This window comes from Heterodontus francisci, chromosome 7 (assembly GCF_036365525.1).
Source record: "Heterodontus francisci isolate sHetFra1 chromosome 7, sHetFra1.hap1, whole genome shotgun sequence".
In the NCBI taxonomy this organism is placed as follows: domain Eukaryota; kingdom Metazoa; phylum Chordata; class Chondrichthyes; order Heterodontiformes; family Heterodontidae; genus Heterodontus; species Heterodontus francisci.
The window spans coordinates 17251940-17279304 of NC_090377.1; the positions used below are offsets into that span (position 1 = coordinate 17251940).

At 43.2% G+C, this 27365-nt stretch overlaps 1 protein-coding gene across 7 annotated transcripts in view; it reads left to right on the forward strand.

The window, feature by feature from the left end:
* The first annotated feature begins 1235 nt into the window (after positions 1-1235).
* The window catches only part of LOC137371879 (myc box-dependent-interacting protein 1), a 164888-nt gene continuing 138758 nt past the window's right edge, over positions 1236-27365 (forward strand). For 6 of the 7 annotated variants that reach the window (XM_068034853.1, XM_068034856.1, XM_068034859.1 and 3 more), the window contains exon 1: positions 1236-1405. In XM_068034853.1, coding sequence (XP_067890954.1) covers positions 1325-1405 — 81 coding nt within the window. In that variant the 5' untranslated portion in view covers positions 1236-1324. The remainder of the gene's footprint in view (positions 1406-27365) is intronic. The other variant, XM_068034857.1, reaches the window with a different exon arrangement.

Here is a 27365-nt window from a genome sequence, read left to right on the forward strand (position 1 = left end):
ACTGTCGTTGGGTCAAAATCCTTCCTAACAGCACTGTGGGTGTACCTACTACACAAGGACTGCAGCGGTTCAAGAAGGCAGCTCACCACCACCTTCTCAAGGCCAATTAGGGATGGGCAATAAATGCTGGTCTAGCCAGCGACGCCCACATCCCAAGAGCGAATGAATAAAAAAAATGCCACCCCCTGTAGGCTGTTCCTCTAACAGTTGCTGCAGCTTCCCCCATGCAGCCACTTCTTGTAGTATGGTCCCTTTAAGAGTTGCTCCAGGTTCCCTCATGCACCCTCTTCTTGTAGTGTGGTCCCTTTAAGAGTTGTTCCAGGTTCCTTCATGCACCCTCTTCTTGCAGTGTGGTCCCTTTAAGAGTTGCTCGAGGTTCCCCCATGCACTCTCTTCTTGTAGTGTGGTCCCTTTAAGAGTTGTTCCAGGTTCCCTCATGCACCCTCTTCTTGTAGTGTGGTCCCTTTAAGAGTTGCTCCAGGTTCCCCCATGCACTCCCTTCTTGTAGTGTGGTCCCTTTAAGAGTTTCTCCAGGTTCCCTCATGCACCCTCTTCTTGTAGTGTGGTCCCTTTAAGAGTTGCTCCAGGTTCCCCCATGTACTCCCTTCTTGTAGTGTGGTCCCTTTAAGAGTTGCTCTAGGTTCCCCCATGCACTCTCTTCTTGTAGTGTGGTCCCTTTAAGAGTTGTTCCAGGTTCCCTCATGCACCCTCTTCTTGTAGTGTGGTCCCTTTAAGAGTTGCTCCAGGTTCCCCCATGCACTCCCTTCTTGTAGTGTGGTCCCTTTAAGAGTTTCTCCAGGTTCCCTCATGCACCCTCTTCTTGTAGTGTGGTCCCTTTAAGAGTTGCTCCAGGTTCCTTCATGCACCTTCTTTTTGCAGTGTGGTCCCTTTAAGAGTTGCTCCAGGTTCCCCCATCCACTCCCTTCTTGTAGTGTGGTCCCTTTAAGAGTTGCTCCAGGTTCCTTCATGCACCCTCTTTTTGCAGTGTGGTCCCTTTAAGAGTTGCTCTAGGTTCCCCCATGCACTCCCTGCTTGTAGTGTGGTCCCTTTAAGAGTTGCTCCAGGTTCCCCCGTGCACTCCCTTCTTGTAGTGTGGTCCCTTTAAGAGTTGCTCCAGGTTCCCCCATGCACTCCCTTCTTGCAGTGTGGTCCCTTTAAGAGTTGCTGCAAGCTCCTATAGCTCCTCCCCTTTAAGGGCTGCTCCAGCTTGCCAGTGCTCCCCCCCCTCCCATCCCCCGCTTGTGGTGCGGTCTCTTTAAACCCTGCTCCGCGCTCCCAGCATTCCCATTGCCCCTCCCTCCCCCCCGGTAAACAGGAGGCTGAAATGGCTGAACCGGGGAAGGGAGTGAGCGCCGGAGTGATCGCCAAAAACGTCCAGAAGAAGATTAACCGGGCGCAGGAGAAGGTGAGGGGAGGTTGAGGGGTTTCTGAGGCGGTTCCGCCGGTGCGGCACTGCGCTAAATGCGGATTAATGCCGCCAAGTGAGAGGCGCGAAGAGGGTTTCCCGGGATCCGGGCTGAGGGGAGGGGAAATGGGGGTTTTGTTGGGAGGGGGAGTGGGTTGGGGCCGCGGAGTCGCGGTTCCCGCTGTCCGGCTCTCTGTCAGTGACTGCAGCCGCCGAGTGATTGTAATGAATGGGCCCCACGCCGGAGTTTTTTACAATGGTTCAGAAGCTCTGACCTTCCCGGGGGGAGAAACTGGGTCCATTCAATAGCATCATTGTCGGGTTAATATTCCGTGGGGGCCTGGGGGGTGGGGAAGAAAGTGGGGAGTGGGGGTCTCTCTTCCCCTCCCCGTTAGAGGGGGTGGGGGAGTGGGGGTCACTCCTCCCCTCCCCTCCCCTCCCTGTTAGAGGGCATGGGGGGCGAGTGGGGTTTTTTTTCTCCCCCCCCCTGGTGTTAGAGGGCATGGGGGGAGAGAGGAGGAGTGGGGGTCCTCCCTTTAGAGGGCATGGGAGGGAGTGTGGGTTTCCCCCCCCTCCCCCTGTTAAAGGGCATGGGAGGGGGGAGGGAGAGGTGATGTCCTATTCGATAGAATCTTTCTAGTTCTAATGTCATAGATCTTTGATCGAAATGGGATATGTTCACGGCACAGAATGAGACCTTTTGGCTCACTCTGTGTTGTCTGAAATAAGAGGAATCCAGCCTAATCCCACCTTCCAGCTCTTGGTTCCTGTAGCCCTGTAAGTTACAGCATCTCACCTTACGATGTGGATTTCTACCTCTATCTGCTCTTTCAGGCAGTGCGTTAAACCACCCACCACCCTCTGGGCAAAAAAATACTGCTCAAATCCTTTAGCTTCAAATCTTTGCTGTCTGGTTATTGATCTCTTTGCTGAGGGGATTAGGTCCTTCCTCTCCATTCTGTCTAGGCCCCTCAAATTTTATGTGCTTCAATTAAATCTCCCCTCAGCTTCCTCTTTCAAAGAAAACAACCCTAGCCTATGCAATCTTTCATCATAATTAAAATTCACTAGTCCTGGCAACATCCTTGTAAATCCCCTTTGGACCCTCTCCTAGAACAACCTTTAACTTTTTTTTGGCTGTGGAGTGCCTCTTCACCCTCCCTGGATTTGGTCTTGATCCATATCTTCCCCAGTTCTTACTCCACACTGGTACTGCTGCTGGAATATTTCTGTTACCTTTTGTAATGCTTCTATATGTTTTTATGTTTCCTATTCTAGAATCTTAAATCTCCAGGTTTTACGGTCCCAAATCCCCTGTTCCATTTTAATCTGAGTTTGGGGTAAATCCTGCTTGTGCTTCATCTCGCCTGGAATTTATATTACTGCATTTGTGATTGGTGTGCGGGGGAATGAAATTGCCTAGGGTGCTGCAATTTGTATCTCCCAGACTGCTGTAGGTGGCACTGTGATGCCCATCATTGTGTTACCTTGGAGGGTTTTTTTGTTGTATTTCTTATTTTTGAAAAGAGTTTTTTGCCTATTCTGTTCAGTAATTATACAATCAGTTCTCTTTGCAAGACATTCTCGATTTAAGTACCGTTATTAGAGCTTTTTTGATTTGGGTTGTTCAATGCTGCAGGCAGTTCTGTGGGTATGTACTAGCCATAAATGGTTATGTGCATGTGACGGTTTCACTGGCCCATCCTACTTTGAGGCATAAATTAACTTATTTTAAAATAAAGTTGCATCCCCTCTCCTGTAGTTGGAATGGTGACTGCATAGCTCCTGCGTTTTAAAAAAAAAAGTCTTGACATTGTTCCAGTAAAATCGAAGAATGCTCATTCAGTTTAAAATTGTGTAATGCCGAATATTGCGAAATGTATGCTCCTGTTTTATAGCAGCCCTTGTGGGGTGGTGGTATCCGTGAATAAGTTTTTTTTTTTTGGATTGCTGACAGACATTTGTCTGAAAGTAGTTAATATTTGAATCTAGCCTTCAGATTAGTCGTTTTTACCAAGTAAAATGAGTACTGCTAGTTTGTGAATTGGTAGCCCTAAATGTTCTCTTTGACGCGTGTGCCGACCCACACTGCGCCTCCATCTATATAATAGATGGAAACTAAATTTGGACCTAGCCAACTGTTTGCAGGTGTTCATGGTGTGACCCTGAACCACATAAGCCATGAATATCCACAGTTTAAGTTGTCCAGTTAATCTAATCTTAGCTGGGACATGGTGGAGTACTACAATTCACCTTGTTGACTTGGCCTAGAGTATGGAGGTGTACAAAATCTGCCAGGGTTCTTTCTCTTGATGCCTAGTGGGAGCAGTGACCCTCTCTACTCGAAAATTGATAATAGATTCGATTGGACTTGGGCCATGATACCACCTGTAGTTGAATAGTTTAGTCAAATTCCACAATCCAGGATTGCTTAGAAAGATTGGTCAGTGGGATATAGTAACAAGACTTGTTGATGCCCTGACAAAAGCAACTGCCTTTTGAGAGCGTGGTGATTTAGGGAGGGGGTTTGGATTTTGGAGAGGGCAGTTGTAACTTCCCAAAAGATTATAGTCATTCATTTACAGCACAGAAGGAGGAGGTCATTTGGCTCATCAAGTCAATGTCTGCTCTCCATGGAACTGTCCAGTCAGTTCCACTCCCCCACTTGATCCCTGTCGTGCTGGAAGTTTATTTCCTTCAAGTGGCCATCCAGTTTCCTTTTGAAGGCATTGATTGTCTCTGCTTCCACCACCCTCGTGGGCAGCGAATTCCAGGTCATATTTCCCTCCTGCATCTCTTCATCCAAAACCTTCAATATGTATCTCCTAGTCCTTGTATCATTTCATTAATGGGAACAGTTTTTCCTTGTCAAACATAACTAAGCCTGTCATAATCTTCTGTTAAATTTCCCCTCATTCTCCTTTGCTCCAAGGAGAACAAACCTATCTTTTCCAACCGAACCTTGTAAGTAAATTCGCCACCCCCAACATCCCTGGAACAATTCTTGTAAATCTCTGCACCCTCTCAAGGACTCGCATATCCTTCCTAAAGTGTGGTGACCTGAATGGGACCCAATACTTCAGTTGGGATCTAAGAGCTTTATAAAAGTTCAGCATAACTTCCTTGCTTTTGTACTCAATGCCTCTGTTTATGAAGCCCAAGATCCCATATGCTTTTCTAACCACTCTCAATATGTCCTGCCACCTTCAAAGATCTATGCATATGTATCCCCAGGTACCTCTGTTCCTGAACATTCTTTAGAACTGTGCCATTAAGTATATGTTGCCTCTCCCTATTCCTTCTGCCAAAATGCATCACCTCACACTTGTTAGTATTCAATTCCATCTGCTACCTGTCTGCGCATTCCACTAGCCTATCTATGTCCTATTGCAGGCATATCCTCCTCACTTTTCCCACACCTCTGGGGAACGCCACTGTCTATGGTCCTCCTGACTGGAAAAACAACCATTTACTATGACTCGCTGTTTTCTGTCCTTAAGCCAAATTTTTTGTCCAATTGGACACTGCCTCAATTTTGTTGACCAGCTTTTTATGTGGTATATTATCAAAGGGTCTCTTAAAATCCACATAGACAACACCCACTGTGTTCCCTTCATCAATCTTTCCTGTTACTTTAACAAAAAATTCAATTTGATTAGGCAAGCATAAGATCATGAGAACTAGGAGCAGGAGTAGGCCGTCCGGCCCCTCAAGCCTGCTCCGCCATTCAATAAGATCATGGCTGATCTTTTCGTGGACTCAGATCCACTTACCTGCGCTCTCACCGTATCCCTTAATTCCTTTATTGTTCAAAAAGATATCTACCTTAGCTTTAAAAACGTTTACTGAAGAAGCGTCAACTACTTCACTGGGCAAGGAATTCCATAGATTAACAACCCTCTGGGTGAAGAAGTTCCTTCTTAATTCAGTCCTAAATCTGCTCCCTCTAATCTTGAGGCTATGCCCTCTTGTCCTAGCTTCACCTGCCAGTGGAAACATCCTCTCTACTCTTATCGTATCTATTCCCTTCATGATTTTATATGTTTCTATAAGATCCCCCCTCATTCTTCTGAATTCCAATGAATATAATCCCAATCTACTCAGTCTCTCCTCATAAACCAACCCCCTCAGCTCCGGAATCAACCTAGTGAACCTCCTCTGCACTCTCTCCAGTGCCAGTATATCCTTTCTCAAGTAAGGAGACCAAAACTGCACGCAGTACTCCAGGTGCGGCCTCACCAGTACCTTATACAGCTGCAACATAACCTCTCTGCTTTTAAACTCAATCCCTTTACCAATGAAGGACAAAATTCCATTTGCCTTCTTAATTACTTGCTGTACCTGCAGACCAACCTTCTGCGATTCATGCACAAGGACACCAAGGTCCCTCTGCATAGCAGCATGATGTAACTTTTTACCATTCAAGTAATAATCATTTTTACTGTTACTCCTACTGAAATGAATGACTTCACATTTATTAACATTGTATTCCATCTGCCAGACCTTTGCCCACTCACTCAATGTATCTATGTTCCTCTGCAAAGTTTCAGTCATCTGCACACTTTGCTCTGCCACTCATCTTAGTGTCATCTGCAAACTTTGACACCCTACACGTGGTCCCCAACTCCAAATCATCTATATAAATTGTGAATAATTGCGGTCCCAACACCGATCCCTGAGGCACACCACTAGTGACTGCCAACCAGAATAGCACTCATTTATCCCTACTCTCTGCTTCCTGTTAGTCAACCAATCCTCTATCCATGCTAATACTTTACCCCTAACGCCATGCATCCTTATCTTATGCAGCAGCCTCTTGTGCGGCACCTTGTCGAAGGCCTTTTGGAAATCTAGGTACACTGCATCCACTGGGTCCCCATTGTCCACCTTGCTCGTAATGTCATCATAGAATTCCAAACGATTTGTCAAGCATGACCTGCCCTTCATGAACCCTTTTTTTTGGTTTTTTAGATTTTAATTATTTTTATTGTGAATCTGTACTCCAAAATGCAAAGACTGCAGCTTAGAATTGGATGACTTGGCCCTTCCTCCTCTTGTCTCCTCCCAGCTCAAAGTGCTGCATCTGCTCAACGGGACAATTTCTATCGAGATGCCCTGCTATTTCTTCCTTGATAATAGACTCAAGCATCTTCCCCACTAGAGGTTAAGCTAACCGGTCTATAATTCCCCATCTTTTGTCTACCTCCCTTTTTAAACAGTGGCGTCACTTCTGTTTTCCAATCTGCTGGGACTACCCCAGAGTCCAGCGAATTTTGGAAAATTACTGCCAGTGCACCTGCTATTTCTCCCGCCATCTTTTAGTACCCTGGGATACATTCCATCAGGGCCAGGAGACTTATCAATCCTTAGCTCCATTAGCTTGCCCTTTTACAAATCTGTGCTGGCTATCCTTAATTAACTCACCTCTCCAAGTGTCTGAATTTTTTTTCCCCCCTGATTATTGTTTCTAAAACCTTACCCACCACTGATAAACTAACTGGCCTGCATTTGCTAGGATTGTCCTTGCACCCTTCCTTGAGTAAGGGTGTCACATTTGCCACTCGCCAATCCTCTGGTACTTGCCCTGTATCCAGGGAAGATGGGAAGATTGGAAGATTATGGCAAACCCTTCTGCTAACTCCATCCCCAATTCCTTTAACAACCTGGGATGCAAGTCATCTGGAGCAGGTGACTTATCTACCCTAAGCATAGCCAGCCTTTTTAGTTCTTTCCCCTCAATTATCCTATCCGTTGCCTTTCCTCCCTCTCTACTTATACTGATATTTTCAGATTCCAATTTTAGTGAACACTGATACAAGTACTCAAAGTACTTACCCTGCCCTCTAAGCATACATTACCCTCTTTGGCCCTAATAGGTACCACTCCACCTCTTACTACCTGATTACTATTTACATGCTGGTAGAAGATTTATGGGTTTGATTTGCCAGTCTTTTTTTCCTCCTCTTTGCTCTCAACTTACTGTATAAGGCCTAGATTTCACTTGAAGAATTCACATGACATGCATCATACACCCTTTTATTTAATTTCATCATAATCTCTATCTCCCTAGTCATCCAAGGATCCCTATTCTTGGTTCCCTTATCTTTTGTCCTTGTTGGAATGTTCCTTGCCTGTACCTGAAGCATCTCTTCCTTTAAAGATAACCCATTGTTCGAATACAGCTTTTCCTGTCAATCTTTGGTTCAATTCTACCCTGTATAGATTATTTCTCATTGTGTTGAAATTAGCCCCTTCCAATCTGGACGTTCTACCTTATTTTGTTCCTTGCTTTTTTGCATTATTATTCTAAACCATACACAATTATCACTCTTACCCAAGTGTTCCCCCACAGACACTTGTTCCACCTCATTCCCCTGCAATACCTCCTTTCTAGTTGGGCTGGGAACAGACTGATCGAGGAAGGTCTCCTGAACGCATTTCAGTAATTCCTCCACCTCTTTACTGTTGACTCAAATTATCTCAATTGATATTTGGGTAATTCAAGGCCCCCAAAATCACCATGCTATATAGTTCTTGCACATCTGTGATTTTCCCTGCAGATTTTGCTCCTCTATCTCTTTGATAATCTGGAGGCCTATAGAATACCCCTAGTAATGTGATCATTCCCTTTTTTGCTTCTGAACTCTAAACAAATGAATTTTGTCCTTGCCCCCTTGAGGACATCCTCCCTTTCCAACTCTGCAATATATTCCCTAATCAGTGCTGCCACCTCACCTCCCTTTTCCTTCTCTATTTTCTGAACATTTTTTTATCCTTGAATATTAAGCACCCAGTCCTTTCCATTTTAAGCCACTTTTTCGTTAATGCCACTACATCATATTCCCATACTGCTATTTGTGCCTGTAGCTCACCAACCTTATTCACCACACTTTGTGCATTTACACGCATGCATTGTAATCTTGTCTTTGCATTCCTTGTGGTACTTCTCAGTCCACTCCCATCTAATACGGAACTACTCCCTTCTCTAGTACTGTCCAACATTCCCACCTTCTGTACCTTATTCTTTTCTACTTCTATATGCTGGTGCCTGTCCCCCTACCAATTGTGTTTAAACCCCCCACCCCAACCACACTAGTGAATCTCCCCACGAGTACATTGGTTTCAGTTCTGTTGAAATGCAACCTGTTTTTGTTTTTGAATAGGTATGTGCCTTCTGTCCCCAAACTGGTCCCAGTGCCCCAAGAATCTGAAGCCCTCCCTCTAGCACCATGCTTCAAGCCATGCATTGATTTTCCCACCTTCCTATTTCTACTACCTCTAGTGTGTGGCACTGGGAATAATCCAGAAAATACCATCTTTGAGGTCCTACTCTTTAACTTCCTTCCTAGCTCCTGTAAGTCTGGATCTTAATACCTGTGCTTGCTATGTAGTTGGTACCAATGTGTTCCACAACTTCTGGCTCACTCCCATCCCCTGTAGAATATCCTGCACCCTCTCCAGGATGTCCTTTACCCTGGCACCAGGGAGGCAACACACCCTGCGGGACTCATGATGATGGTGACAGAAATGCCTGTCTGGCCTCCTGACTATGGAAACACCTATAACAACTGCATTTCTGCACTTTGCTCCCTCCTGTGTGGTCCCACACCCATTTGTGCCATGGTCTGGACTGCACTCCATCCAGGTGTCGTCACTCCCAGCAGTTTCCAAAGCTGAGTACCTGTTTGGCACATACCCCAAGACTCCTGTACTTCCTGCCTCTTTCTACTCTTCCAAATGGCCACACACCTACTATCCTGAAGTCCTACCGACTATGGGGTGACCACTTCCTGAACGTACGATCCAGGAAATTCTCCTGCTCCCTAATGCTCCATCGTGACTCCAGATGCCCCTCAAGCTTGCAAATCCCGAGTTTGAGCTGAAGACACTTTCTACACACATACATGAAGTGTCCTGAAGTTCTCGCATGGCAGCTGCCCATCCAGGTCTTAAAAAAAAAACTATTCCAGTTTTTAACAATCTAATTAGTTTAAACAGGGTGCTATCAGTTTTAATTAATACCTCTAGTCCTGCTCTGTACTTGTACTCTTATTACAACACTTACTGTTACAGTAGCCTGATTGAATATTTTTAATTTCCCAGCTCCTAATTTGAACCAGTACCCTCCCTGCTCTCGTGCTCGCTCACATAAATTATAAAATCTGCCTTAGTTTTAGTTTTAAACTAATGAATCAATCAAGTCTTTATTTTTGATTTGTTTTAGATTAAATTAAAAGCTTACTGGTATACTCACCCTGGTCAGCTGTTTGTTTCCCTGTGCTCTCTGTTGATTGGATATTTTAGGTGGAGGGATTGTAACTGTTGCTCTAGTTATGAATAATGTTGCTATATAATACAACATGAATGATCTGACCTACCCAATAAAAATAACAATGCATAGTAATGCTACTGAGTCAGCCAGTGAGTTGGAGACAGGGTAGGACTTGTGCTTTTAATTTACTCAAGAATTACAGCAAACAGTCTCCTGAGCACAGCAAGGAAAATGCAGTGAGTGGAGGATAGTTGTGTAACAAAAATTGTGTAAAATAAATCCCAGTCAGGTGTGATTGGGGGAATTCCCCAACATATCCATTCTGGTCAGAACTTGATACTGAATGCAGCCTGAAGTTAAAGGCATAACATGTACATAAAACTATTGCAAATGCAAAGATGATTTCTACAAAGCCCAGTGGCTCCCAACTGCAATTCTTTTTCTTTTTGTATTGCCTTAAGCTCAGGAACGTGATCTAAGATAATGACTGTTTGGAAAATCTTTCCTGAAGCTTCGTGGGTGTGAGGGATTTTAATGAGGGGAATAAGTACTGTAGCAAATGAAATATTTTTTTGTGGAAATGAGATTTGTGTTGTATGCACTTGCAGAAATTTCTGTTAGCAGTAGAATTTTGGGTAATTGGTAACATAAAGTACTAAACATAGAGTTTCTAAGTCTCGCGTGATATTTGAAATGGGTATGTCTGTCCAAGAAAGAGACTTAGATTTATATAACTGCTTTAATAGGTGCTTCATAGAAGCATAATTAAGACCACAATAGCACCTTTTTGTGTCCTTAAGACTTCCAAAGCACTTCAACAAAGTCCTCTTGAGCTGGAAAGTTTCACACAGCATGGTCCCAGAAAACAGTAAGAAATAAGATATTCTGTCTAAACCAGGTTGGTTGAGGGATAATCATTGGCCATGGTACCAGCAGAGCTCCCCTGCTCTTATAAATTAGCACCCTGGGATATTTCATCTCCACTTGGGAGAGCAGACAGGACCGAAGATTAGTGTCTTTATCTAACAGTGACACACTCCCTCAGCACTGCACTGAAGTGTCGCCCTAGATTATGTGCTCAAGTATTAGGAGTTGAAGTTGAACCCATTCCCTGCTGACTCGGGTGAGATTGCTACCACTGAGTCAAGGTGGTCTCCTGATCTTAAATTCCTTTAGGATGTTAGAGTTGAAGCTGAATTGAAAGGATTTTTGTAGTACAAATTGGCAATGGATAGAAATGTAAAATAAAGAGTTTGTTTGTGCTCATCTTTGTACAATTTGAATTCAGCGCAATGCCTTCTAGCCGTATGGATGTTAGTTGTACATGTCTGACTCACCACTCCAGGCAGTAGACACAAAAAATTACAGCTGTTTCAAGCTTTCACTGCAGGTTGCAGTTGATTTCTGCGATCAAGTTCTTGCATTAAATATGCTTGAAAAACTTGCATTTATATACTGTCTTTCATGACTTTTAGACATCCCAATGTACTTTACAGCCAATGAAATATTATCTTGAAGTATCGTCACTTGGGCAGGAAAGGTGCAGCCAATTTGCACACAGCAAGCTCCCACAAGCACTTGTGTCATAACCAGGTAACACTTGGTGTTGATTTGAGGAATGAATGAGTCATGATACTGGGGAGAACTCACCTGCTCTTTGACTAGTATCATGGGATCTTTCACAACCATCTAGTTTAACATCACATCTCAAAAATGGTGCAGGGCTCCCCTCAGTACTGCACCGGGTATGTCGGCCTAGATTATGTGCTCAAGTCCTGGAGTGGGACTTCAACCCACAACCTTCAGACTCGGACAAGAGTGCTACCCGCTGAACCATGGCTAACATGGGGTATCCTGGCCATCATTCCTTTCTCTCTCGCTCTTTCAGTTGCTCACTCTGCCATCAGATCCATTTGGTTCCAGCCCACCAGTCATTTGAAGGAACTGAACAATTTGTTGCAAATTTATTGGCTGTTTGTAATGAGCACTAATTGTCTAATTAAAACATATGATTTTTTTTACTAAATCTGCTTGTAGTATAAATGGTTTGCATTATGTGCCATAACCAACACAAAGCTGTAAGCCCTCGTGAGGGGCTAAACTTGGCTTGTATTCCCTTGAGTATAGGGATTGAGGCATAATCTGATAGGTGTTTTTGAGGCTTTGGTAAGGTCGTTGTAAAGAAACTATTTCCTCTGGGGGGGTGAGTAGGGAACATCCATAGATTTAGTGCTAGGCCATTCAGGAGAGAAATCGGGAAGCGCTTTTTTTCCTCCAAGGATGGTGGAAAGCTAGGAACTCTCTTTCCCCAAAAGGCTGTTGATGTATTTCTGTTAGGTAAGGGTATCAAGGGGTTATGGAGTTGAGGTGCAGAGCAGTCGTGATCTAATTGAATGGAGGAGAAGGCTGAAGGGGCTCAATGGCTGACTCCTGATCCAAACTTGTTTACCAATGTCTGGACCTATTTACCACCAGGGACACTTTTTTTTTTGTTTTTTGTCTCGTCTCCTTGTGCACCATTTGCACCTGAGGGGCTTGCTCCAAGGATGACTTCAGTGTCTTTTATACTCCTCACCTGTGTTTCAATTTAGTTGAAAATACAATACATAAAATACATGTATTGAACTTGTCAACAGGGGGGGAAAAAAGTTGATTAAAATAGACCTAACTGAATTATCACTTTTTTGACTTTAAACTTTAATTTTGTCTGTAAAGCCATCTTTAAAACAAACAAATAAACTAACTTGAGATGCATAGGATTAAGATTTTTTCAGCTATTGATTAATAAAAAATAGCTTCTAATTGCACATTCAGAATTTATCATCTGTTATATTAGAAACAATAATCGTCAGAACCATAAACCCTGTTCATCGCATCAAAAGCATTATCTGTAACCAAGGTGTAGTTGTACCACTTGAACAGGTTTATTTGGAGCATGAGGTTTTCTGTTAAAAATAATGATTTCAAACTGTGAAGTGCAGCATAATTAGCTTTTTATCCCCACAATAAAACACTAATCCTGAATTTTTTTTAGGCTGTTTTCCAGTTAATGTGATCTAACTGGAAAAGATTGGGAGCTGCAAATGTGATGTTGCAGGTTGCTGACCCCTGGTCTAGAGTGTTTCTCCTTGTGGAATTTTAGATGGGACACATTATTACAATGATTGGTAATAGAAACAGAGGTGTGGTGGGTTTTTTTTTCCGGCAGTGAGTTCTGATTCAGAATGCTTTGTCTGAAAGGGTTGTTGAAACAGATTCAATAGTTCCTTTCAGAAGGAATAGGATGCAAGTTTGAAGGTGAAAAAAAAATTGCTGGGCTGTAGGGAAAAGGCAAAGGAGTGGGACTAATTGGATAGCTCTTTTGAGGATCTGACACAGGCACAATGGGCTGAACAGTTTCCTCAGCTGTATCAGTCCATGATTAAGATTATCTGGCTGCTGTATTATCTTGCGTAACACTGACTACACTTCAAAAGCAGCTCATTGCGTCAGGAACTCCCAAAGTGCTTTACAGCCAATGAAAGGTGCTGTATAAATGCAGGCGAGTGGTGGGGCTCTGCCTCGGTGCCTCAGGGAATTAATGGGCAGAATCGCTTAGAAAATCATTACTAAGCTTCCCTTTTAATAGTCTTGCAAAAAGACTAATTTTCCTCATTGCCAACAATGAACCCATCCTGAAGTGATGTTGACCAGATGTGCCTTAGATTTATAAGTTAAATGCAGTGTTGTCACTGGGTTTATTTTGCATATTGATTCCAGTATATGCCATGGGCAAAACATTTTCAGCAGTATTTTTCTTGTGAAACGTACCATCTTGAGTTGATTCTAGCACCAATATTTTACCCTAGTGTGCTTGTAGTTTTACACACACTCTTCAGATGTAATTCAGGAATATCTGTAATTGCTGAGTGTTTTAACAGTTTACTGAAATCTTAGCAAGACCACTGGAATGTGAAGCATAACCTCTACAACAATCTTAGACTGTTCGCGATAGATTAGGGAAATAACATTTGATACAGTATGTGAATAATTTGAGATGATGTGGTAAGTGTAGCATGCTTGGAGGAACATGTGACTTTAGACCCACAATTCCAAAAGCTTTCCACCACTGGGATTTCTGACCTTTCTGTCTAGGTCTGTTGTACGAACAGTAGGAGGCCATTTAGCCTTTCAAGCCTTTTCTACCATTCAGTGAGATCACAGTTGATCTGTGACCTAACATATATCTGTCTTTGCCCCATATCCCTTAATACATTGGGTTAAAGAATAATAATCAACCAGCTCAGATTTAAAATTAACAGTTGAACTGATATCGACTGCTATTTGTGGAAGAGTTGCAAACTTCTAACACCCTTTTGTATGTATAAATGTTTCCTAATTTTCATTCTTGAATGTTCTGACTCTAGTTTTTAGACTATGCTCCTTTAGTCCTAGACTCCCCAACCGAAATGGGGTAAGGAGAGACGGACTTTGTTTTCCCCTTAATATCTTGAACTTCAATCAAATCACCTCTTTTTTTTTTTTTCTTTTTGGGCCTCCTTATCTCGAGAGACAATGGATACGCGCCTGGAGGTGGTCAGTGGTTTGTGAAGCAGCGCCTGGAGTGGCTATAAAGGCCAATTCTGGAGTGACAGGCTCTTCCACAGGTGCTGCAGAGAAATTTGTTTGTTGGGGCTGTTGCACAGTTGGCTCTCCCCTTGCGCCTCTGTCTTTTTTCCTGCCAACTACTAAGTCTCTTCGACTCGCCACAATTTAGCCCTGTCTTTATGGCTGCCCGCCAGCTCTGGCGAATGCTGGCAACTGACTCCCACGACTTGTGATCAATGTCACACGATTTCATGTCGCGTTTGCAGACGTCTTTATAACGGAGACATGGACGGCCGATGGGTCTGATACCAGTGGCGAGCTCGCTGTACAATGTGTCTTTGGGGATCCTGCCATCTTCCATGCGGCTCACATGGAATCACCTCTTTAACCTTCTAAATTCCAGGGAATACAGCCCAAGATTGTAATTTAATCCTTGGAGTCTAAGTGTTATACTGCACTCCTTCCAAGGGCCATATATCCTTCACAAGGTGTGGCACCCAGAACTGCTCACAGTACTCCCAGGTGTGATCTAACTAGAGCTTTGTATAGGTTAATGTAGTCTAATGGAGATTGGTTGCTTTGTTTAGTCAAGAACCCCATTATCGTTGTATCATTCAACTACCAAGATGGTAGGCAAAGTAGGTGCATCTTAGTCTTTCCACGTCTAGCAATTCTTGTGTATTTTATTACTGGTATCCTTTTGCCTAAAGGGAGGGGGAATAAAATTGTTTTTTGTGGGAGACGGTGACGTAGTGGTAATGTCACGGAACTAGTAATCCAGAGGCCTAGGCTAATGCACTGGGGACACTGGCTCCGATCTCGCCATGGCAGTTGGTGGAATTTAAATTCAATTAATAAAAATCACCTGGCATTAAAAGCTAGTCTTGGTAGTGGTGCCATGAAACCATCATCCATTGCCATAAAAACTGATTTGCCAGTGTCCTTTTGGGAAAGAAATCTGCTGTCCTTACCTGGTCTGGCCTACATGTGACTCCAAACCCACAGGAATGTGGTTGATTCTTAACTGACCTCTGAAGTAGCCCAGCAAGCCACTCAGTTGTCCAGGGAAATTAGGGATGAGCAATAATGCTGGCCTTGCGAACAATGCCCACATCTGATGAAATAATAAAAAAAAATGCATTGCTCTAGTCCACAAAAGGATGTTGATGCTCTATTACTGATGGAAATTGGACAAAATGCAATTCATTCTTGGATCTGGCCATCTAATGGTGGGAGGAGACCTTGTGCTAACAGCAATTCTCTGTGTAACCAAGCATAGACACACAAAATGGGTGGTTCTGGAAGTTAGTTTGTGTGTACTTGAGCTTCTTTCCTTGTTCCTTTCAGTTACTGTAATATTTAAGAGTAAGGGCATTTACCAGAAGGATTGGCTGTATCTTGTGCTTGGGTGGACTTGCTCTCTTAATGTAGCTGTTGTTTCTACCTTCAATGGTTGTGACTTTTTGATGATCTAGTGATGTCACCCAGCCCCTCAGTGATGTAAAGGGGAGACATGAAGCAGGTACAGAGAGGGGGGAAAAAAAACTGAGTAATGAGGAGACTTGGGGATGAAATGCTTAATGGGATTGTGAAGGTAAACCCAAAGGTGGTACGATGAGTAATTTCACAGATGCAAAAAGATAATCCTTGGAGTTGGGTGACTCATCAACTTCCATTTTATATTGTAAGACCCTTTAAAGGGGGCCTTGCTTCTCTCTAAGGTCCTGACCCTGTTTTGAAAATCAATCGCATGAAACAGACTTTGGATAACACTTTCTGTGGAACACCTTTATTAACTTACCGAGCAATAGTATATACTTACAACACCTGCGTACAGAAGCTTGTTCCCGGGTGGTCAGGTCCACTGAGTTCTTCTGCATGATTTCCTGTGTCTGATCAAGTCACACTTCCTGGCTGCAGCAACAATGTCCTTTGTGAGCTGTGGCTTTATACTGCTTTCTGACCCTGGTCCAGTGACATAAGGTAATGTCTAGAATTGGGTTTCAGTGCCTTATCAATCCTACCATGGCTAGGCAAGGCCACCTGCATGTGGTCATATCTGCTCTCGGGTGGGGTGGGTGCGGGTAGGAGCTTGGGTGCACATCACCCATGGATGTGATGTATGCATCTTGATGAGGCAAGAAGGAAATCATTCTCTCATTTCAAAAGGCCATTGTCCATGAGAGTGGTTGTGGGCAGGCTGTTTGTAACAGCCCAGGCTATCACATCAGTGGCATGTCCTGACTCGGCTGGGTGTATGTATGTGGGGGTCGTTGTTCAGTTACACTTTTTTTTTTTTGAAAAGATTCAATATGAACCCCAGTCGTGACTTCAGTCAGATTTCTTCCTTAGTCCTGATGTCCTCTGCCTCCATATTCTTGACAGCTGGCGAGCCCCACATGCTGGTCCACACCACAACTGATTTGCATTTCTGTTCATAAATAAAATGTAGAGATATTAACAAATGCCTCCCAGAATAAAAAAATAAAGGAGATATCCAAATGCTTTACAGCATAGTTCCCTTTTCAATGTAATAAAATGTGCCAAGGAGCTTCTCGGATGTTTAAATCAGACAAAAATTGACACCAAGCCAAAGGAGATGACATTGGGAAAAGGGTGACCAAAGAGGGTCTTAAAGGAAGAGATGAGAGGGAATTTCAGAGATTGGGGCTGAGACAGCTGAAGGCATGGCTACCAATGTTGGGGCAAAGGAAGTTGGCGGTGTACAAGGGACCAAAATTGGAACAGCGCAGAGATTTGGAGGGTTGTAAGGCTGTTGGGAGTTGCGCAGGTGGGAGGGGTGAGGCCGAGGGGGAATTTGAGCTCCAGGATAATCAAAAGCTAGAATAGATTGTCAGGAAGATTATTGAGACTCGTGTTCTGAAAACATTTGGTGTAGTAGAATGAGATCAAATAAACCGCAGGGTTGTCTTTATACAAACCATCCTATAAAGAGGGCTCATTTCTCCTTGATTATCTAATGACGCTAACATATTGAATTACATTTCACTGAGAACTAGTGGAGATAATGAGTAAATTTTCAGGATTAATGTGGGGGTGGGGAGGAGGGAAAAGAGGGGAGGAAAAAAAATCCACTTGCATATATTCAAGAATTTGAAGACTGGTTGGTAGTACAGAACTTGAGTATTGCTGAAATAGAGACCTGTTGTTGAAGCTTTTGGTTTTGCACTCATCAGGATATTCCGCAAGAATACCAATGTAAGGGAAAACAACAACTTTATGCTGTATGAGAAGAAAGTGCTGATTGGTTGGCAAGTGAATTCTGATTGGTAGAGGTATTGTCATGAGCATGCACCAGTTAATTGTGACTGACAGTTAATAGCCAAGCTTTGTTGAAATTTAAACCAGGCAGCTTGACTCTGGTCAAGGCATTGCCACGAGGAATGAACCAGCGAATGGCTTTCACTTATTTTGTTTAGCTGAAACAGGCGCAATGTGTGTACATATTCTTTCTGTTTGCAAAGAACAGGGCCCTGTGTATTAATATATGTAGCTTCCAGTACATGCATATGCACCACACTGTGAACCCTACTGACAATCTTAAATTGGTTGTCAGTGTAATTCTTAGCACACTGAGGATTATTTATCAAACGTTGTCCAATCGCAGAATCACATCTAATGTTGGACACTGTTTTGAGTTTTGCAAGTACGGACTGGTTGGGTACGGCCTGTATCTTGCCCATTGTGAACAGCAGAAAGGACATGTTATTTGATGTGATCTGTCAGTCTTTGGCATGTACAGCCTAGTGTCACACTAGCATTGAAATTCATACACCACATTACTCATTTGTGTGATAGGCAGGACATCGTATTGGCTTGATGGCAGCATCCTGTTGAACACCACGTGTGTTGCTACTGCATAGTAGTGTGAGGCAGCTAGCTTCACCTGTTCAAATTTTTGGGATATATTACCCTTTAAGGGTAACTTGAGGTAGACAGTGGCAGTTAACTATTGATCACAGTTAACTGGTGCATTCTCCGTGGCAATGCCTCTACTAATCAGATTTCACTTGCCAACCAATCAGCACACTCTTCTCATACAATATCAATTTGTTTTGCCTTACATTGGCATTCTTGTGGAATGTCCTAATGAGTGCAAGACAAAAGGCTTTGACATAATGTCTATTTTCAGCAATACTCAAATTTGAAGACTCTTTCTGGGGTTCTGAAACACATCACGTGGCTTTTCTACACAACTCCTGTCTACCTTGTGTGTTGGATGCTGCAAACTTGCAATTCCCATTACTAAAAGTGAGTGATTCAGCTTTTCCTTTTTCAGACATAATCCTTGCAGCAACTTGCATGACTGAGTCTTGGCTCCCTTTGGATAAATGCATATTAGGTCACTCATGTTGCATGCTGGTGAAGATGACTGTAGTATGGTAAATGCTGAGTTGCTTTGGGTGGTACAACAATTTACTTGCTATCCTGTTGCTAGGATTAGGATTTGATCCCAGCCCAGACCTTTAGGGTGAAAATTTGTCTGGCTGTAAAGGTGTTCTGATGAAAGCTCACTGACCTGAAACATTAATTCTGCTTCACTCTGCACAAATACTGCCAGACCTGCTGAGTATTTCCAGCGCGAATTGTCTTTATTTCCGATTTCCAGCATCTGCAGTATTTTGCTATTGTTTAAGGGTCTTAATGAGGTTTGAGGTAATCCCAGGTTCCTGTGTCTGTAGTGCAAAACCATTCTGGTTTGGGCACAAGAGTGCACAGATCACACAAGTGCCAGGCAATGACCATTTCCAACAAGAGAATCTAACATCTCCCGTTGACATTCAATGGCATTACGATCGTTGAATCCCCCACTATCGACATTCTAGGGGTTACCACTGACTGGAAACTCAACTGGAGTAACCGTATAAATACCGTGGCTACAAGCGCAGGTCAGGGGCTAGGAATCCTGTGGCGAGTAACTCACCACCTGACTCCCCAAAGCCTGTCCACCATTTACAAGGCACAAGTGTGATGGAATATTCTCCACTTGCCAGGATGGGTGCAACTTCAACACCACTCAAGCTTGATGCCATCCAGGGCACAGCAGCCTGCTTGATCAGCACCCCACCCACAAACATTCACTCCCTCCACCACTAACGCACAGTGGCAGCAGTGTGTACCATCTACAAGATGCACTGCAGCAATGCACCAAGGCTCCTTTAAACAGCATCTTCCAAACTCATGACCTCTACCAACTAGAAGGACAAGGGCAGCAGATGCATGGGAACCCCACCATCTGCAAATTCCCCTCCAAGTCACACGCCATCCTGACATGGAACTATATTACCATTCTTTCACTTCGCTAGGTCAAAATCCTGGAGCTCCCTTCCTAACCACACTGTGGGTGTACCTGCCTCACATGGACTGCAGCGGTTCAAGAAGGCGACTCACCACCACCTTCTCGAGGGCAATTGGGGATGGGCAATAAATGCTGGCATAGCTGGCAATTGCCCTCTTCCCATGAATGAATTAAAAAAACAGTTGACTGGTGTGCGGGAAATGAAAAGGTAACATGAATGCAGGTGGTGGCATCGATTTGCTGAGGTATCCTGTTGAAGTAGAATAACAGGAACTTTACTTTCTAGAGTTTACAGCCCAGGAAAAGGCCATTCGGCCCAATAGGCTCATGCTAGTATAAAAGCAAAATACTGTGGTTGCTGGAAATCTCAAATAAAAACAAAGTGCTGGAAAAACTCAGCAGCTCTGGCAGCAGCTGTGGAGAGAGAAGCAGAGTTAACATTTCAGGTCATTGACCTTTTCATCAGAACTGACCTGAAATGTTAAATCTGCTCTCTCTGCACAGATGCTGCCAGACCTGCTAAGTTTTTCCAGCACTTTGTTTTTATTTCTGGCCCATGCTAGTTTTTCATGGTTCCTGTCCCACCTTCCTTCATCTCTCCCTATCAATCTAAAAGTTCTAATTGTGCTAGACCTCACCAGGAGTTGTCTTGTCACTGCTTGAAATTGACTTGCATTTATATAACACCTTTCTCAGGATGTCTCAAAAGTGTTTTACAATCAAATACTTTTGAAGTGGTGTCACTGGTGTAATGAAGTTTAAAATTTGTAATTTTGATCTTTTTCAAAATGTTTCTTGCCTGTTTTCCTTGAGCTGCAACCATTGTAGGATGCTCCCAAGTGCATGCATGTGTGTTCCAAAGCAACAGCTGCTTACATTATTGGTGCTTGGCTACACAGCAGTAGAACACGAGTCTTGGCATGAGTGATTTCCTCCACAATGGGGAGGTTCTGTTTTTTTTTGTGCCAGAAGAGGAGCTGAATGGAAGCCAGGCTCCCCTCAATGAGGGAGTGGAAAGTTTGGGGAGAACGGCTGTGAAACTGCAGAGCGGATAGCTACAGACTGGCATCAATCGGTGCTGGTTGTGTACTTAACATCATGTCTAGGAATCGAGAGATGAACATAATTCTGGCTGGCTAAATAGGATCAAGCATTGAAAACACCATGATCTGAATTGAATTTATTTTTTTGGTTTCACTTTATTAGGAGCGGCCAGTCTGATCAATTAGTGTAGCTCTGAGTTGAGATTGTGTTTTCTGCTGCTGCTCTATACAGCTATCTGATCTTGGTGTGCATCTGTTGCTGAGCTGTTTTTCTAATATGCAAGGGTCATGTAGTTATTTTAATCCCACCAGTTGTGACCAGTATTAAGTGGACCAGACTTGTGTTGCATTTGTTCCAAAGATTATGGTCTAAAAGTGGCAATCTAAAATTCTTTCAGGTTTCAGTTGTTACCTTTTTTTAAACAAAGTTCAGACTTTGTGATGGAACATGTTTACGTGTCTAGTTAGTAGACTTAAATTTAGAGTTTCCAGTGTGATGTTTCTCCTGTTTTGCACTTACAATAGCAGCCCCTGGCAAGTGAACTGTGCATTGCTTGGCAGTATTATTTGTAGCAGAAGGAGAGTGGGGGTTGGGAGAGGGTCAGAGGACTTGGACTTGTATGCAGCCTGTTACAATCTTTGAACATGCCAAACTGCTTTACAAACAAAGTACTGAAGTGTGATCACTGTTGTACAGGGAATCTCAGCAGCCATTTTGTGCACAGCAAGATTCCCCCAAACCGTGATGGCTAGTGAATTTTTGTGATTGGCAAGGGATAAATGTTGGCCAAAAGACTTGGGAGACTTTCCTGTGCTTCGAAATAGTGGCATGGGGTCTTTTACATCCACCGGAGAGGGCAGATGGGGCATTGGTTTACTACTGCACTGGAGTGTCAACATGGATCATGTGCTCAAGTGTCTTTAGTGGATCATGAACCCATGATGTTGAGTCAGGAGGCAGCAGTGTTACCCCTCTGAGCCCAAGCAGACTGAGCAAATGGAGGAAGTCTGGTTGCTGACATGAATCTGCCTCTTGATCTCAAGCATGGTCATTGGGCTTGGTTGTCTGTCTGTTGCTTTGTAATGCTGCTTCACTGCTATTTGAACAATAAAAGTGGCATTCGTTAAATATCAAGTGTTCAACACAATCATGAGGTGATCTTGTGTGGCATTGAACAGTGTCAAAGTATAGTCTTCAGGTGAGGTTGGGTTAGAAGGCAGGGGGTAATTGCTCTTTTTTTTTTGTCCTTTTCATCCTGTCCTTAATGCATTTGGCAGTATAAATTCTTGTGTCTGCACTTCTAATGGGATCTGGCTCTGTAATTACACTATCCAGTGTGGCACTGCGATCCTCTCCAGGAGCTTTGTGTGATTCATGTAATTGTGCATGTTTCTAATGGAAGAAGTTGAGAGTTTTTTTAATTTTAGTAATAAACCAAACCTGACAATCCCATCACTGATGACTAACCAATCATGAATCTTCCATGACACAGTAGCCAGGAAAGTGGATGAATTTTAATCTCCTGTGCAGATCCATGTGTGCAAGTAGCAGCAGTCCTGGTTATCTAAACAAGATAGGACTGTAGTTGTAAATCTCTTTTAATACTTTGATATTTAGTTTACACAGGAGAAATTGTTTCCCCAGAGGCTGAAGATGAATTGATTTAAATCTATCTTGTTGAAAGGAATCAAAGAATTACATAGAAATTGCAGCACAGAAGTAGGCCATTTGACCCAACTGGTCTATACCCATGTTTATATTTCAAACCACCTCCCACCCCTCTTTTTGTATAACTCTATCAGCATCTCCTACTCTTTTCTCATACTTGTAAATGCACTCACTGTGCAAAAGATATTGAGTCCCTCCCCTCATCATGCACTGAATGCGATTATATCTCCTCTCATTTTTAGGCGCAGTGAGGCTTTTTAGGCAAATTACAGCTTCCTGTTTATATTTATCTTGGGAACTGTAAGGCTTAACCTCTTAAGGTTTGACTTCAGACTCAGCTGCCCACTGGGTGGGGAAATGTGCTAGCCCCTATCAGCAAGCTGCCTATTATGACCTAAGCGAGAGGAGTGCACTGTTAATTCAGCCACTTACTGAAACAGTCAATTAGATGCTTGATTTGTCCCCAGAATAAAGCATACCAACCAGGTTTCTTTAAACAACAAAATCATCAGTTTATTATAAATCAAGTCTTAACCAATAATGAAGTAAACATTTATGCGAATTGAAATATTAAAGCCCCTTTTTTTTTTATCCTAGCCCTCATGCATTCACAACCTGTTAACTGGGAGCGGGGCGGGGGAGATTTTCTTTGTAACAGCTATAAACAAAATCGAGGTCTAAAGGAAAGTTAGACTGCAGAGAAGATATGGAAGGAAGTCTTTTGTTTGGCAAGGTGTCCCAAAGTTAAATTGATGGCTGCCACTAGGAATCTTTCCAGGTGATGCTGAGCAGTCTGTTTGGGTAGGCGTTCAAAGAAATTCAACTACAGACGGCTTCACATAAGTCTTCCATCAGGTGTGCAGCAACAAAGGCTTCAGCTTTCCCATTCGATGCAAAGTTCTTTTGAAGATGCAAGGCTTCTGCAAACTTTCAGGAATTCTGCAAAATACAGGAGGCAACAGCACAACTTCATATAGTCTTTTGCTTTTCAAGAGCAGGGATTCTTCAGCGATTTAAGTTATCTGGATTTTCTCCTGATCTCCTGGCAATTCCATAAGCAAATTCCAACTGCCTGTTCAGTCCAAAAATCAGCTGGCTTAAACAGTTCAAAATGAAACTAAACAGATCAACAATCCTTTGACAGCTACATATCATGGTCTGTCATTTCCTTGTAAATGTTTGTCCCTCCAGATTAGAACACCCCTGCTGTATTTACATGAAATCCAATGCTTTCCAGTACTTGTTTACTGGTCAACCTTTTGACCTTTTTTTAAAAAAAAAGACCCACTAAGTTTAGCAACTGGAGCATCATCTCCAGTTGATTCAATGTCCATGAAATCCTTTTCAGTTTTTAAAATATAAATTCTCAAGTTTTAGCAAAAATATGGAAACTTGCATAACACTATCAACTCTGAGCTCAATTTAAAGCAGACTGGGTTTTCCCTGTTGTCATCGGGCAGGCAATGCAATCACTACATATATCGTCAGCCCGATGTGTTGTAAATATAGAAATTGACCCTGTGTGTCGTCCTTAGCAGTACAGGGAGCCAAAACCTTGATGTCTGACTCTTTGGATAATCCATTAGCTTGGATAATGAACATTCATGTTGCCACCATTCTCCAAGGTGTGGGCTCCTGGCTTTTAAGCTCCTACAGAACTTGCATGAATAAAAGTCTAGTTTATTTTCCATGAGTGTTTGCTCCATGTGCTGATTTTCAATTTTGCATTTTTCTTTCCATGCAATAGATTTTGTATTGGCATCCGACTGTACATGTATATTCTTTAAAAATTGCAGGCGGAGTTGAACTAATTGGAAAGCTCTGAGATGGAGTACAATGGGCTGAATGTCCTCAAGCAAACAAGCAGGAGCAGGCTGTTTAGCTCCTCATCTGCTTCACCATTCAGTGAGACCATGGCTGATCTTTGACCTCAACTCCATTTTCCAACCTATCCCCATATCTGCTGATTCCTTTAGTACCCAAATGTCTGTCAATTTCAGTCTTGAATATACTCGGTGAGCATCCACAGCTCCGAATTAGAGAATTCCGAAGATTCACAAACGGCTGAGTTAAATTTCTCCTCATCTCTGTCCTGAATGATCACCCCCTTTATTCTGAGGCTGTGACCCCTAATTATAGACATCAGCCAGGGAAACTGCCTCTCGGCATTTACCCTGTAAAACTATCTTAACTTTGTTTCAATGAGATTTCTTCCAAGCTCCAGAGAATATAGCCTGTTCTACCTCAATAGTGAGGAGAGCCAGATAACATTGAGCTAAATGTTTTCACTTCCAGTACTTGGTTTCAAACAGTGCTGCCTGTGAATGTTGGTTGTGTACATCCAGTCTAACTGGGGTCAGTCCCACAGCAGAAAATAGGCCCATTTCAACAGGCTGGTGTGGGGCTTAAAGCCTGTTGTCGTGAAGTGAAGGATTGGTGCTCAATTTGAACATTTTTCATTCATTGTTTTCCGATCCCTCCATGGCTCTGCCCCTCTCTGTTACCTCCTTCAACACGTCCACCCTCCGGTCCCTGTGCTCCAATTCTGGACTCTTGTTCATTGCCCCTCACCCCTTTTTCCCCCCCCCTTCCCCATTTAAATCATTCCATCCTTAGCAGCTGTACCCTGTACCTTCAGCTGTCTAGGCCCTAAGCTCTGGAATTCCCTTCCTATACCCTCCTTTTTAAAATCTACCTCTTTAAAATCATCTACTTTAATCAAACTTTTGGCCACCTGTCCTAACATCTCCATAAGTAGCTTAGTGTCGAATGTTTTTTAATGCTCCTATGAAGTGTCTTGCAACGGACTACATTAAAGGTTCTATATAAATGCAAGCTGTTTGCCCTTCTGAGGTTGAGGCACAGAACAATAGGAAGCCTGAAGCTCTTTCTATATTCACTGTTCTGGTGACGTGTGCGTTTTGTGTAACTGGCTTGAAACAGTGTGGATGGCCCTCACCTTGGTAATGAGATACTGTATTGTCTAAATGTTGTCCTATGAGACTTTGATCCAGCAAATCTGCCAGATGTGAAATTTCTACAATTGGAAGCTCTCCAAGCTTCAATTTTTAAAGAATATATTTGTCCTCTGGATTTGAATGATACTTGCAAGGTAATTGTGTTCATCGATCGTTCTTGCGTGCCTGAGGAAGGTCATGGTGGAATGCCTTCCACCTTGCAGTCCTGCAAACATACAAAAATTTTCAGGCAGGAAAAATCCAGCTGGTTCATCAAGGCCTCCGCACAACATGATGGCTGGAGGATCGTGAATAAATACTGCCCCCACTACTAGCCCCCCAACCTCCCCTGGCCACAGCCATGTAATCTCCAGGAGGGGCAAAAAAAACCCCAAAATACCAGGGTCAATAAAGGGAAATAATACACAGGAAGATTCCTCTGACCGCCATCCCCTCCCTGTTCTCGGGAAGTGGAACCCAGTCCAGGACATCTCACTGACCAGTACTGCCTATAAAAAAAACATTTGCCTTCTCTGATGCATTCTCTACCCCAGTCAGGAACTGGTGCCGAGAACACTATGGAGAGTCAGCATCTGTCTCAATAGCTAGCAATGCGGGGGAGAAAATAACTGCTTAATATCCAGTCTAGTCCAGGGATGAGGTATTTTAGCTACAAGCTTCAGTTGGAGAAGCTGCTCCTTGGAGCAAAGGAGATTGAGGGGAGGTTTACAAGATTATGACATGCTTAGATAAAGTAGACAAAACCTGTTCCTATTAACTGTTACAAAGACTAGGGAGCACAGGTTGAAGGTTTTGGGCAAGAGATGAGGGTAAACTTTTTACTACTTTTTGCATAATGACCTGAAACTCACTGCTTACAAGTGTGGTGGAAGTGGTGCTGCATGATTTCAAAAGGAAATTGGATGGGCACTTGAGAGAAATTTACAAAGCTGTGGGTAGAGTGGGGGAATAGGACTGATTGGATTTCTCTAGAGCAGGCATGACGTGATGGACTGAATGGCCTCCTGTATGGTTCTGACTGTTTTTGCTCTTGCATAGCTGAACCTGATCTAGCCTCGTCCTTGTCTGTTTAACTGGAACAATTGATCAGTTCTTGTGATCACATGATAGGGCATTGTTGCATTTTGATTCGGAGATAATTAAGGAATGCCAGGGACATGTCCAACTCAAGATGGTGTGTGATGGGAGGTCATGCTATAATGCTGTTGCTCTTGTCCTTCTCTGTGATGCATGGGGCTGTGAGGTATTGTCAGAAGTTAAGTTTGAGCTACTGCAGCACATTCTGTAGATTGCATGGTACTCTGTTGTTGATATTGCAGTCCATAGCACACGACCAATCAAGTGAATTTTTTATTCTTTCATGGAATGCAGGCATCAGTGCAAAGGCCAGCATTTGTTGCCCATCCCAAATTGCCCTTGACAATTGAGTGGCTTGCTCGGCGATTTCAGAGCGCAGTTTCATTTCAAAGGGTCAAAAAAATCACATGTAGGTAAAGACATTAGTTAACCAGATGGGTTTTTAATGACCAAAAGTTTTATGGCACTGTTACTGAGACTAGTCTTCAATTCCAAGTTTTTATTAATTTGAATTTAAATTCCACCTGCTGCCTTGGTGGGATTTGAACCCATGTCCCCAGGGCATTGGCCTGGGCCTTTGGATTACTAGTTCAATGACATTACCACTGCACCACCATCTTGGATGGCAACCAAGCTGCTTGAGTCTTGTGACATCACCCAAGCAAGTGATCATCTTAAAACCTATCTATAACTAAGCTTTTGGTCACTAGTCTTAATATGGCTCAGTGTCAAATTTTGTCAACACTCTGGTCAAGCGCTTTGGGCCGCTTTACAACATTAAATGTGCTGTATAAATGTTTCAACTTGAGTCTTTGTAGATGGTGGTGGAGAAGCTTTGAGGGAAGCTACTCAAAGAATACCCAATCTCTTCTCTGATCTTGTAGCCAAAATCTTGATGACTGGTCATGTTAAGCTTCTGGTTAGTGTGAACCTGCAGATGTTGATGCTGTTGAAGATCAGGAGGGGAGGGTGATTACTGGACACTTGTGGCTGATGAGCAGCCAGTAACATGTG